Raw genomic sequence first — 14,505 nt, forward strand, 5'->3', positions numbered from 1 at the left:
AGGCTCAGCGAGGATAAGTGATTTGTTTACACTATGTTGTTGGTAAGTGAGATGATATTATTTGAATCCAGTCAAAGCCTATATTCTTGACTACAGTAGATCATTGGAACGCAAGTCTGATGGTTCTGAAGCCAGTCTTCATTCTACCCCGTCAGCCCAAAAGTCCCAGGTGGGTTACGACAGGAAAGGATGGGGAAGTGCACTGTGAGCTTCGAGTTGAATGAAAACTCATTCATTTCATTGAGTTGGAGCAAATAAAAGAAGACTTGAAGAAGCCTCACGATGCAGAGCTCCCTGTCGGGATCCTTGGGATCATGATGGTGGCAGATGGGGGGTCATTACCTCATAGCACATGAAGAGGGTTACAGGCCTGGCAGGTTTGATTCTGATGCCAATGTTTCCTTCTGTGTTGGGTGGCAGGATGCTGCCCTTGTCATCAATGACCTGTAGCAAGAGGCCTGTGAATCGTACCCTGCAGGAGACCCCAGCCCTTCTGTCCCACCCAAGCACTGTCTGGCTTACGCATGGAACACCAGTGTGGATAAAATAATGGAAGAAACATCAGAAAATGGAATAAAACTATCAAAAGCCTTTAAAAGAAGCAAATGTGAAACTCAAGCCAAGAGTCTATGTTTCATGGGTTAGTAGATGTCACCAATGTGTCTTCAAGTTGGAAAACACTGATCAAGAAAAATGAAAAGCACCAGTTGCTAGAGAGGGCTGCCAGTGCAGCTTCTAGGTATTCTTTCCTACCCACTGTGTGTGATGCCCCAGCTGCTAGGGTGAGTGGTGTTCCTGCCCACAATAATGCAGTTTTCAACCAAGACCTCCATAGGAGACTGAAGGGAAAAATGAGAAGACAGGAGGAAGGATGACTGGGGCAGAGAAGTGTGGCTGGTGTTGTCACCTGGTGTCAAATTGTCCAACCCCCACTGAGCCCTAACTGCTCCCTGCCAATGCCCTTAGGACCAGACCTGGACGTCGTAGGGTGGACTGGCCTTCCCCAGGAAACCCGGCTTGATCTTCATTTCCCGGAGGGTGGCACAAATTATTCCCTGTTCACAAAAGAAAGAAGATTTGTGTTGATCAGAGAGGTCAGGCTGATCACAAAGCAGCCAGAATCATACACAGCATCCCCTGCTCAGAGATGTAATATTCCGCTCAATGGATGCTGCACAAAGAGCCCTTGTAGGGAAGCTGGAAAGCCTGGGTCTAGGCTCAAGGTATTGACCCAACTCTATTCCACAGTCATTTTCTGCAACCAGTGTGGTCTGGCTCTGTACTAAGTGCAGAGTCTACAGAATCCAAAGGGGAAGCAAAGAAAGAGGAAACAGGGTATTCTCCTGGCTGTGGGCATGTAATGTGGGGCATGCCCACCATTGAACAGGCATGTGTCAGTTTGCTAGGGGAAGGCCACTAGTCTATGTAACAAACATTTATGTGGGGCTGTTAAGTAGTGATAAGGATTCTGCCACAACTTCTTGACTGATCCTGATGCCAACTTTTCCTTCTGTGCTGGGTGGCAGGATGTTGCCTTTGTCATCAGTAACCTGTAGGAAGAGGCCTGTGAATCTCACCCTGCAGGATGCCTCAGTGTGTGTGGAGGCTGTCTGGATTGCTTGTGCTGTTCTCTCTGTTAGCACTGCCCTATCTTCATCTGTCTTCCTGATGAACTTGATTCCTCCTTTATTGTTCTCACAAATATATTTATTTCTATAGCTGCATGCTTTACATTCAGACCAATGAGGGTTTGAATCTTGACTCCACCACACACTAACTGCATGCCAATTAATCCCTCTTGATCTCCTCTTCATCTCCTCCATCAAAGGGCAATAATGATAACACTTACCTCCCAGAGTGCTTGTAAGCATATGGATAATTCTGCATAATACAAGGCACACACCATGTGTTCAATGGATGATGACTACTGGCTATTACTCAAGCTCCAAGAGGAGTCAAGGGAAAGATTCTCTTTCTGAAGCATTTCTCCCATACTTCCATTGCAGCCCACAGGGCATTATAATTATTTTTGCTTGTCTGTTTCCTTCAGTAGATAGTGAGCATCCCAAGAATAGAGATTGCCCTATTCATCCCTGAGCTTCCAACATCTGGAACAATACCCATCAAAAATAGCAAGGACCACAGCAGCTGCAATGTGAGCATATACTACAGGTTAGACACCAGCCAGAGCATTATATACTTCTTTTTATTTACCTTATCACAATCTGTTAAGATTGGCACTATAATTTCCATTTAAAGGTGGGGGAGCTGAGGTGAGAAAGCATACATAGGATCCCGATGGTCTTAAAGCTATAATTGGCAGAGCAGAGACTTGGACCCAGGTCTGTGCTCCTGGGATAGGAAGATCTTTGCCCACTGCCACATCACTGCTCACACTCTAGGCATGTGGAAAACGTTGCACACATGAATGAACAGATGTGAAAGTGTTTTGAGAAATTAAGCACCATCTAGTGCTGCAAATATTGGAGTCATGGATGTAGTGTGTTGTCCTGGCCCACCATCCTCCTTGTCCAAATATGACCCGTAGGCCATTCAAACATAGGCCCAAAGTGTCACCATTTTTCAGGTCTGGAAGCAGACAAATTAACTGAATTGCTATTATACTTTTTTGCAAAATAATGTCAGTTGAGTATGTGAGTTGGCACTAAAATAATAATTTTGCACAGGGCCTGGGATAGCAGTCATCCTCTATGTGCTAGAGGGATAATGGAGGCAGAGGGGGAAAGTGGCTCTGTCCAACATTGGAAATGGATTGCAAATGTGTTGGAAGAGATGCTTACCCACACTGTAACTGATGAGGTCCTTGAACTTCCGGACATGCATAGTATTCTAAATGCCCCAACCACCTGGCAGCTCAGTGATACTCTGGAATGACACTGTTTGTGTGTACATGTGTTTGGTATATACAGAAAGTATCTGCTCCCTTATCCACCCTGCTAGTATTCCACAGTCAAACCTGTGAGTTGTCCTCCTAAATACCAAGCAATGAACTTTTGGAGCCAGCTTCCACTTGCCTTTGCAGCCCTAGGGAGGGTTAGTGGAGCTGACAGTACTTGCTGGAGGAGGTGGTCTCCATGTTGCTGGAGAGAGTCTCCTATCCCACCCACCTTCTGTGGCTCCTCTGAGCTGATGACCACAGGGACAGTGTTAAAACAGCCTTAGACCCCTTTTTAAGGTTTTGTCCAAGAGTTTTCAGCACATTGGTCCTGTGGTAAGATGATGAGTTGTACATTTTCTTTCTGCAGATAGATTTGGGACAAATTAGCCTAGAACTCTAGAACCTCTGGTTGGCATCAAACAATGCTGTGCATGTGATGGGGCTGTGTCCCGCACATGTGGCATAATTCAGCACATCTGCTGGGCTCAGTCGCTGAGCATATCATGACCATCCAGAAGGGACCTGTCCACTTTGAAAGGAAAATGAATCCCAGGACCCCAAAATCACTAAGCCAAAGGGAAAACTCAAGTTGGGAACTGCATCAGTTGAAACTGCCTCCCATTTTATTCCTAAATAAGAGCTAAAAAGATAAAAAACAAAACAAAACCACATGCCTCCCCTGCAATTTTCCCACTAAAAATTCCTGTGGGCCCCAAAGATCATTATTGTAAAACAGTTCTGTTAAATTTCAACCTGACATTGATAGCTCATCTTCACAGGTATCGGACAAAGAACAGAACTCAAAATCATCCCTCTGCTCTCCTGAGACAAATGCGTACCCAATTGCTTTCTCTGACTTATGTTTATCTTATGTAAAAATGCAGATTCACTGATCTAGATGAATGTGCAAGTGACTCTTCCTCTACCCTTCTCTCACATGTAAACAGCTGATCAAAGACTCACAAGAATGCAACCATTTGCCTCGTATCTGCCCACACCTTTAAAAAATTTCTTCCTGGCCGGGCGCAGTGGCTCAAGCCTGTAATCCCAGCACTTTGGGAGGCCGAGATGGGCGGATCACGAGGTCAGGAGATCAAGACCATCCTGGCTAACGCGGTGAAACCCCATCTCTACTAAAAAATATACAAAAAACTAGCTGGGCGAGGTGGCGGGCGCCTGTAGTCCCAGCTACTCGGGAGGCTGAGGCAGGAGAATGGCATGAACCCGGGAGGCGGAGCTTGCAGTGAGCTGAGATCTGGCCACTGCACTCCAGCCTGGGCGACAGAGCGAGACTCCGTCTCAAAAAAAAAAAAAAAAATTTCTTCCTTTTCCTCCAATATCTGCCCTTTCCCCTTTAAATATTGAAGCCCTCAAAATCATCGTTGGAGAAAGGCACAAACCTGTTTCCCAGGCGCGTGTCCTTAACCTTAGCAAAATAAACTTTTAAATTAATTGAGACCTGTCTCAGATACTTCCTGGTTTGCACCACCTACCGTTTCTGACTGCCCATAGACGTTGTAGAGCAGAAGGCCCGTCCGTCTTTTCCACTCCTCCTGGTCCTTGGGCCACAGGACCTCCCCACCAGTACAGCAGTGCTCCAGGGCAGGGAACCTGATACTTAGAGGAAGACAAGGTGCCAGGCATTGGTGAGCCACCCCGGCTCTGTGCATTCAGAGCTCTTAGGTCTGTCACTCAGATCATTCATCCTTCTAGTTCCTCACTTTCTTATTTGCCTTTTGGTCATTTTACAGATGACCATCACCAAATGGACATCACTCACTCCTGCAGTCCCTGTGAACTATTCTGGCAGCGGGGGGTTGGGTGGTGGTGAGGCTATTGTGTTCAATTTGGAATGTTTGGATTAAATTTGAATATTAATGTAACAAGAGGGAGAACTGTGTGTTTATCAGAACTCATCTTGGGGAAGCATTCTGCATAGCTAAGAAGGACATTTTTATAATCATAATGGGGTAAAGGATGAGATCTTAAGGACATGCTAGGGTGATAATAGAACCATATATTCTTTTATGGAGCCTACACTGTGCTAACTAAAGGGCTTTTGTATTTCTGAATGGGGAATGCATGTTAGGGGTTGGAAATGAATTGCTCAGGACATCAGAGCAGATTGAGCTGAGTGTAGGGAAAGAGACAGAGAGAAGTGTTACAGAGAACAGCCCTGACAGAAGAAATTTCAGAAAAAAAGAGAAAAGGCTGATGTGAACAGAAAAAATTAAAATATTTTACCCCAAAATATATTTCTTTGACATATTTTGAAATGGCTGCCACTTGGCTAGCAAATAGAGGTGCCCTTGCAAAGCCATCTTTTATGGGGGAAAATGTACATCTGTAGAGAATATCTATTAATGCAGCAATGCCCTGCCCTCTTTCTGTTGGGAAAAAGCTGAGTGTTGGGAAGAAAGCAGAGGCAGGACTTGCATGTCTGACATAATGTCCTCTGGAATGTGTCTAGACTTGCTGGCTCCTTGCTTCTAGCCTTCCTAGGCTCCTAGATTGATTGTATTCCCCTTGTATTCTCAAGTAGCAGAGCATATTCCTTATAAATTCTAAACCATCACAACTGTAGATCATGCACCTGCCCTTTGACTTCCACATTCTCACCACCTGTTTCTTTGTTGGATTACCACTAAATAGCATGGGCTCCCAGGGCTTGGGGCCCTCACAGCCTCCACAGTCACAATGGCCCCCTGGTCCCACTTTACTTCTCAAACTGTCTTTTTCTCAGTCCTTTGACACTGTCGGACTTCGTTGCCCCCACAACCTGGTGTTGGGCCTGATCACCCCAACATTCCTGGCTGCCCAACATGGGGCAATGAAGACCCTGGTGAAGAAATGCTAGAGCACGTGAAATAGGAGGACGCATCATCAAAGGACACCCAAGGACGTCTAAAAGAAACTTGGCAGGAAAGCTGAGGGCTCAGAAGAACCAGTGTAACAATGGGACAAAGTGAAAGCAGACATTCTGCTTATTTAAATTTCTCAAGGCATTTATTACAAAGAGGGGGAGTGAAAGTCAGTACTCAGAATTTGTTATCACTCTTTAGTGCAGTAAAGCAGTTTTGCCCATGGTTCCCAGAACGAGGCACTATGGAGTTGGATGAATGGGAGAGAATTGGCAGATATTTTTAAAAAATATATAAAGATGGAGCAAAAATTCCAGTCTCAGTTTAGTCATTGTAGGTGCTAATAAAAGCAGCTCTTGAATCATTTCAAACAGATGATAAGGCAGATTCAGATGAGGAAGAGGAGGACAAGTGTAAAAAACTAACCTCAGATTCTGAATGTGAGGAACAGGAAATGGAGGAAATTAAAGAAAAGAAAGGGAAACTGAAAAAAGTATGTTTTACTAGCCCATCGACTCCACCTGCTGAATTAAGTGAAGGGCCACCTCCTCTCTCTCCTCTTAATGGGTGAGAAGATGAAATAGCTACAAAACTTACTGCTCCTGTAGTTGCAACATTAAAACCTGGAGCAATTGGTGGTGCTATACAAAATTCTATTCAAAAGGCTAGAGCCAAGGGAGACCTTGAAGCATGGCAATTTCCTATAACTATAATCCAGCAGGGAGGACAGAATATAGCTAATTGGACCAACCTTTCCTTTTAAGATTTCTCCTCTCCAATTTCTACCCAGCTTAACCCCACTGCAATACAATCTCCAAGCCTTGGATCCTTGTCCAGGGCCTTAGAACTGATAACCCAGTACTTTAACAACTGGAACTGGGTCTATGACAACATAACAAATCAGGATGAAAACGAATTGAGTAAGTTAAAGGGAGGCACATATTCCTATAGTGGAAATGGGGGCAACGAGTGAACATCCTTCCACTGTGTTTCCAAAATCCACCTACAAAGGAGAGAAAGAGAAAGAGATATATGAGCAATTAAAGAAAAAGTAGTGTACCCTATTCCTTTAAAACCAGGATAAATTTAAGACCTATAATTGATAATTGAAGGTCTTCTCCGTGACCCTATAACACTCCAATACTACCTTGTTGTCAGTGTAAACAAGGGTGTAGTCCAAAAGCACATGACTTTGAGAGTTCTGCTCATGGCCCCAGGGTCAACCAACCTGTTGTTGGAACCCCGGAGCTGAATAGCTTTCCTCTCTGTCGACACTTGGCTCAGCCCAGAAGTACAGGAAAAGTGGAAGCTGGTTCCAGGCAAACCAACGTTCCCAACTCCGAAGAGTTGGGGGTTGTTGGAGAGCCCTTTCCCAGAAAGCCTGACACCTGTGTCTTTAGTCCGGCAGCCACGCCAGTTGCTTTTAACTGGCTGGCAGGTGCCTGATATTTAGCCCCCAAATTCTAAAAAAATATAGGACAGAATAGCAAGCAAAAGGGGTTCAATGGTGCTCACCACTTGGTGATAGGTGAGCACCTATCGTAGTCACCAAAATGTGTCTGGAATTTATTCCTTCCAGTGGGTTCTTGGTCTTGCTGACTTCAAGAATGAATCTGCAGACCCTTGCAGTGAGTGTTATAGCTCTTAAAGATGGTGTGTCTGGAGTTTGTTCCTTCAGATGTTCAGATGTGTCCAGAGTTTCTTCCTTCCAGTGGGTTTGTGGTCTTGAGGACTTCAGGAGTGAAGCTGCAGACCTTTGCAGTGAGTGTTACAGCTCTCAAAGGTGGCACATCTGGAGTTGTTTGTTCCTCCTGGTGGGTTCATGGTCTCACTGACTTCAGGAATGAAGCCACAGACCCTCGTGGTGAGTGTTACAGCTCATAAAGGTAGTGTGGACCCAAAGAGTGAGCAGCAGTAAGATTTGCTGTGAAGAGCGAAAGCCCAAAGCTTCCACAGCATGGAAGGGACCTGAGTGGGTTGCCTGGCTGGCTCCAGTAGCTTTTATTCCCTTATTTGGCCCTGCCCACATCCTGCTGATTGGTCCATTTTACAGAGCACTGATTTGTCCATTTTATAGAGTGCTGATTGGTGCATTTACAATCCTTTAGCTAGACACAGAGCACTAATTGGTGCATTTACAATTCTTTAGACACAAAATCCTTTAGACACAAAAGTTCTCCAAGTCCCCACCCAACCCAGAAGTCCAGCTGGGTTCACCTCTCAAGACCATTGACAACCAGTAGCCTTCCTATCAAAAATCCTAACCCAGTAACCCACAGATGGCCCAATTGCATTCAGTCTGTAGCAGCAACTGCTTTCCTAGCAGAAGAAAGTAGACAAATAACTTTCTTTTAGAAGAAACCTCATTGTGAGCACACCTCACCAGTTCAGAGCTATCCTAAGAAAAAAAAAGCAAAAATGTAGCTTACTAACTCAAAAATCTTAAAGTCTGGGGATATTCTGTGAGGAAAAGGTGATTTAACATTAACCAATGAAAATTCCCTTAACCCAGCAGATTTCCTAACAAGGGAATTAAATCTTAATTACCATACAGAGGGCCGACCAGACTTAGCAGGAACTCCATTCAGGACAGGACAATAGATGGCTCCTCCCATATGATTGAGGAAACACACACACACACACACAGACATACACACACACACACACAAAATGGGTATTCAGTAATTGATAGGGAAACTCTTGTAGAAGCAGAGTTAGAAAAATTGCCTAATAATTGGTCTGCTCAAACATGCAAGCTGTTTGCACTCCGTCAAGCCTTAAAGTACAGAACCAGGAAGGAACCATCTATACCAATTCTAAGTTAATTTAGACTAAACAAGGTCTTATAGACAGCAAAGGATAATTGAAATTCCAAACTTACAAGGGTTTAAACAGAAGTAAAGTTTGCTAAAAGTTAACGGTGTAACATGTATTATCCTAACTTCTAGTCTTGTGGCCTTAGACAGTTTAGTCCACAGACATAAAGGAAGTTCACTTTGGAAAAGTGGTTATCTTAAAAAAAAAAAAAAAACAACTCTATCTCAATCCTGACTCAAAAGGTTACCTACATCCTCTCTGAAATGAATTTGCATAAGGACAGTTGTTTATGGGAGTGCATCTTGATGGGGTAGCTGGGTTGTTATGAAATACTCAGGAACCTAGCCCAGCTCTAGAACTCACCTCTGAGTGCAAAGGCAATGTTGGGCATGCTGGTAAAAGACCACTAGAATCCAGCAGCCTGGACCCCTTTCTTTGTTGTCAAGAAAGGCAGGAAAACAGGTGCAGGACTGCTACATCGGTGAGCATAACTAATCTGATAAGCAGAGGTCCATGGGTGGTTATGCATCTTGGAAAGGAGTAAGTATTATGACCACAGAGGATGCTCTAGGACTAATGCTCATCAGAAAATGACTAGGGGTGCTGTCATCCCTATGTTTTTATTCAGATGGGAAACTTTCCCACAAGCCAAAACACCCCTAAGATGTATTCTGGAGAATTCGGGCCAGTCAGAGTGTATGTACCTTTTTCCCTCTCAGACTTGAAACAAATTAAAATAGACTAGGTAAATTCTCAGATAACCCTGATGGTTATATTGATGTTTTACAAGGGTTAGGACAATCCTTTGATCTGACATGGAGAGATATAATGTTACTGCTAGATGAGACACTAACTCCAAATGAGAGAAGTGCCTCCATAACTGCAGCCTGAGAGTTTGATGATCTCTGCTATCTCAGTCAGGTCAATGATAGGATGACAACAGGAAAGAGAAAAATTCCCCACAGGCCAGCAGGCAGTTCTCAGTGTAGACCCTCACTGGTACGCAGAATCAGAACATGGAGATTGGTGCCACAGACATTTGCTAACTTGTGTGCTGGAAGGACTAAGGAAAACTAGGAAGAAGCCTATGAAATATTCAATGATGTCCACTATAATACAAGGAAAGGAAGAAAATCCTACTGCCTTTCTGGGGAGACTAAGGGAGGCATTGAGGAGGCACACCTCTCTGTCACCTGACTCTATTAAAGACCAACTAATCTTAAAGGATAAGTTTATCACTCAGTCAGCTGCAGACATTAGAAAAAACTTCAAAAGTCTGCCTTAGGCCCAGAGTAAAACTTAGAAACCCTATTGAACGTGGCAACCTTGGTTTTTTATAATAGCGATCAGGAGCAGGTGGAATGGGACAAACGGGGCTAAAAAAAAAAAAAGAAAAGGCCACTACTTTAGTCATGGCCTTCAGGCAAGAGGACTTTGGAGGCCCTGAAAAAGGGAAAGACTGGGCAAATCGAATGCCTAATAGGGCTTGTTTCCAGTGCGGTCTACAAGGACACTTTAAAAAAGGTTGTCTGACTAGAAATAAACTGCCCCCTTGTCCATGCCCCTTATGTCAAGGCAATCACTGGAAGGCCCACTGCTCTAGGGGACGAAGGTCCTCTGAGTCAGAAGCCACTGACCAGATGATCCAGCAGCAGGACTGAGGGTGCCTGGGGCAAGCGCCAGCGCATGCCATCACCCTCCCCAGGTATGCTTGACCATTGAGGGCCAGGAGGTTACCTGTTTCCTGGACACTGGCGCGGCCTTCTCAGTCTTACCCTCCTGTCCCAGACAACTGTCCTCCAGATCTCTCACTATCCGAGGAGTCCTAGGACAGGAAGCCACTAGATACTTCTCCCAGCCCCTAAGTTGTGACTGGGGAACTTTACTCTTTTCACATGCTTTTCTAATTATACCTGAAGGCCCCACTCCTTTGTTAGGGAGAGACATCCTAGCAAAAGCAGGTGCCATTATACACTAGAATTAGGAGAAGGAAAAAGGGTAAATATATATACGTATATAGGTATGCTTACCTAGTCCTCTATGCCCACACAGCAATATGGAGTGAAAGGGAATTCCTCACTTCCGAGGGAACACCTATCAAACATCAGGGAGCAATTAGGCCCCCAAATTCTCCTTACCTCTGAATCTACTTCCTCCAATCCCTGCCTAAAGATAATTTTATGGCAAAGAGAATTTGCTTGTGTCTCTCCAGGTGACAATCGGGTGCCTGTGTGGGCGCCCACCAAACATCTGAAGATCTTTCATAAGCCACAGCATCTAGTGGACCCACCTGTACAGTGCAAATTGAAGGTTTGAAAAGCCTCGATTTGCTTTGCCTGTGCCTTCTGTTACAAGGGGCCTGTTTCTCATTATCAGTGGCCTCCCGGCTACAGCCACAAAAGTTTTTGCCTCTGTTTCAGTAGATTTACTAACATGGAGGTGAGGGTATGCTTGTGTTTTTGCAGTAGATGAACGAACCATGTGGATGCCCTTAAGATGTGTGCGACCATGGAATGGGAGACTGAAGGGACCCATGGATTCCAACCATGGACCGGGTTCCCCCAGTACGAGCCATGAGCCAGTTGAATCTGAATGTGAAGAAGGAACGAAGACCGACCAGAGTCATGGATGTTTAATGGACCAATGCTTTCCGACTCAGTTCCTTTCTACCCTGAATACAAGAGACCCTAATAGTTAGGCAGGAATATCATCACCTCTATTCAGCATGAAGTTACAGAAGATGGACCTTCACCCTTCTGCAACCCCTAGGATTAAGGGTCCTCTTGTAATAAGGGAAAGGGGAGATATGTGGGAAGCATTCAAACCAGAGTAACTCCAGTTTGAATAAGGGCTAAGAAAAATGAAGCTGGATCACCAACTGGCAATTAAAGGCTGCACAGCCTATAATTGCCTTGCTCAATTAAAAGAGGTCACCTTTTATGCTAGTAATAATGATAGTAATAATTATACCTTCTCTTTTACAAAAAAGAGAAAGGGGGCATGTTGGGAAAAAGCTGTGTTGGGAAAAAGCTGAGTGTTGGGAAGAAAGCTGAGGCAAGGCTTGCATGTCCGACATAATGTCCTCTGGAATGTGTCTAGACTTGCTGACTCCTTGCTTCTAGCCTTCCTAGGCTCCTAGATTGATTGTATTCCCATTATCTCAAGTAGCAGAACATGTTCCTTATAAATGCTAAACCATCACAGCTGTAGATCATGTGCCTGCCCTTTTGACCTCCTCATTCTCACCACCTGTTTCTTTGTTGGATTACCAATAAATAGCATGGGCTTCCTGAGCTCAGGGCCTTTGCATCCTCCACAGTCGCGATGGCCTCCCTGGTCCCATTTGACTTCTCAAACTGTCTTTTTCTCAATCCTTTGACTCCGCCAGACTTCATTGCCCCCACCACCTGGTGTTGGGTCTGATAACCCCAACATTTCTATGCCTTTCTCACATCCAGGAGAGACTCAGAATCTGATACCTTTAAAAGTCTGAAAAGAAACATTTACCATCTATTCTCTCTGAAGGAGTCTTCATGTATCTAACAAGGCCAGCTTTGCTAGCTAATGTTCTTCTTTTCTCTCTCTCTCAACCTTTCTTGCCACTCAACCTGATTTACCAATATAACCTGTTTCTGGCCATGCTCTCAGTCTGCATTCTTTTCTGTAGCCTCAGGATGGTACTGTAAACCAAAAATGAAATTTTAAGCACCCCCAGCCAACTGAATGGACCCCTCCTCTCAGTCAATGGCATTCTAAAGTTAACCTGAGACAGGAGGTCTGGCCATGATGGAATTGGGTGATTGGATGTACCTCATTATACCCTCCTCCCTTATGGGATTCAGGCACAACTAACCAGCATTAACATTAAAACAGAGACCTTAAGATAATTTATTCTCTCTGAAGCCTGCTACCTGGAAGCTTCATCTGCATAATAAAAGCTTTTATCTCCACAATCCCTTATCCTAACCCTCTCTTGTATTGATCCCAGGTCTTTAGATAAACTCAACCAATTGCCAATCAGAAAATCCTTCTATGACCTGGAAGCCCCTGCTTTGAGTTGTTCCACCTTTCTGGACCAAACCAATATACACCTTATGTATATTAACTGATGTCTTATGTTTCCCTAAAACATATAAAACCAAGCTGTAAACCAATCACCTTGGGCACGTGTTCTCAAGATCTCCTGAGGCTGTGTCACAGGCATGTCCTTAACCATGGCAAAATTACCTCTACATTGATTGAAGCCTATCTTAGTATTGGTTTACAGTATAAAAATTTCTGTAAATCATTGAGAGGCTGGGTTTTCATTCTGAAGGCTCCCATGCATACATGTTAAATAAATTTGCAATATTGTTCTCCTGTTAGTCAATCTGGCTCATGTCAGTGATTTTATAGTGAAACTTTAGGGGTCCAAGAGCCTATGGCCCTCACAGAATGTTGGTAGTGAGGACTAAGTTCTGTTTTTTGTTTTGTTTTGTTTTTGTTTTTTAATCTTGGCCAAATTCCTACCTAAAGGGTCTGGGGAGTCATGCCCTACAAACCATAAATTCTCATCAGATGGGTTTTATTTAACCCTTTATATCATGACTTACTTTCCAATCTGACTCTGGCATAGCATTACGAGACAAGGAAGAAAATAAAAATATTTTACCCCAGAACATATTTCTCTGCCATATCTTGAAATTGCCCAGCAAAGTCTTTTGTGGGAAAAGTCCACATTCTATAGGAAATCCCTTTTCCCCTTTGTTTTCTTTCTTTCCTTTCCATATCCAGGAGATAATCAACTAAGAGACAGGCACCCTTTTAAGTCCAGTAAGAAGCATTTTACAACCTGCTCTCTCTCTCTCTGAAGTCTGCTATCTGAGAGATTCCTCTGCACAATAAAACTTGGTCTCCACAATCCTTTATCTTAACCTGAACATTTCCTTTGATCCCAAGTCTTCAGATAAACTTAATCAATTGTCAGTGAGAAAATGTTTAAATTTACCTATAGCCTGGAAGTTTCCACTTTGAGTTGTCTTGCCTTTCTGAACCAAATCTATGTATTTCTTAAATGTATTTGATTGATGTCTCATGTATCCCACAGATATATAAAACCAAGTTACACCCTGACCACCTTGGACACATGTTCTCAGGACTTCCTGAGGGCTGCGTCACAGGCCATGGTTGCTCACATTTAGCTCAGAATAAATCTCTAAACATATTTTACAGAGTTTCACTCTTTGTCAACAATAGTTTGGTGCCCAAACACATGGGGCCTCAGATAAGACTCAGGACCCCAAAGGAGTTGCCCAAACTCAGAGCTAAGGTACCAGCAGGGCCCACTGAAGCCTACCTGACTTTGAGCTTCTCCTCCGGTGGAACTGGTAAGTCCTCCTGAACCCCAGACCTCCCTTTGGTTGATGGTCCTTGATTTATTCTGAGTTGGTTTTCTCCTAGGAAGTTGTTATTTCAGGATCCTTATTCTAGTTCAGAGCTGCATTCTACATGGAATTCTCTCTTGCTTTTTCTCCTAAAATTTATCTTGATTTGGTTCATCCGTGCGCATTTGCTTAAGGAACTGAACTGTTGTTTTCATAGATAAATGAGAGACTGAATTTTTTAGCTCCAAAGAGAAAGGGCATTTGCTCCTCCTAGTCAAAAATGTACCCTGGGTGACCAAGGGCCTTGTGGGAGTGTCTGGGGGGTTGACCCTCCCCAACATGCAGCAGCCCTACAGGGAAATCCCCAACAAAAATTAATTTAAAATTGCTCATCCAGCAAATGCATATAAGGGCTGATCACCAGGGGTTTTGAGCCCTCTCAGAGGTCATAGACCTCTGGAGAGAGAAACCCAGACACCTGGGAGGGCAGGAATGACTCAGTGGTGATACACTGTGGAGTCCTGCCCACAAGCAGCACACATTGATCCATCACACAAAAACCCTA

The 14,505-nt window shown here is 44.0% G+C and overlaps 1 protein-coding gene across 2 annotated transcripts in view; it reads right to left on the reverse strand.

The window, feature by feature from the left end:
* Positions 1-14,505, reverse strand: part of ACSM1 (acyl-CoA synthetase medium chain family member 1) — a 58,673-nt gene that overhangs the window by 13,129 nt on the left and 31,039 nt on the right. For both annotated transcript variants that reach the window (XM_050774844.1, XM_050774843.1), the window contains exons 8-10: positions 4,393-4,516; positions 975-1,055; positions 343-444 (exon numbers count right to left, since the gene is read on the reverse strand). In XM_050774844.1, the coding sequence (XP_050630801.1) occupies positions 343-444; positions 975-1,055; positions 4,393-4,516 (307 nt within the window). The remainder of the gene's footprint in view (positions 1-342; positions 445-974; positions 1,056-4,392; positions 4,517-14,505) is intronic.

This window comes from Macaca thibetana, chromosome 20 (genome assembly GCF_024542745.1).
Source record: "Macaca thibetana thibetana isolate TM-01 chromosome 20, ASM2454274v1, whole genome shotgun sequence".
Lineage (NCBI taxonomy): Eukaryota > Metazoa > Chordata > Mammalia > Primates > Cercopithecidae > Macaca > Macaca thibetana.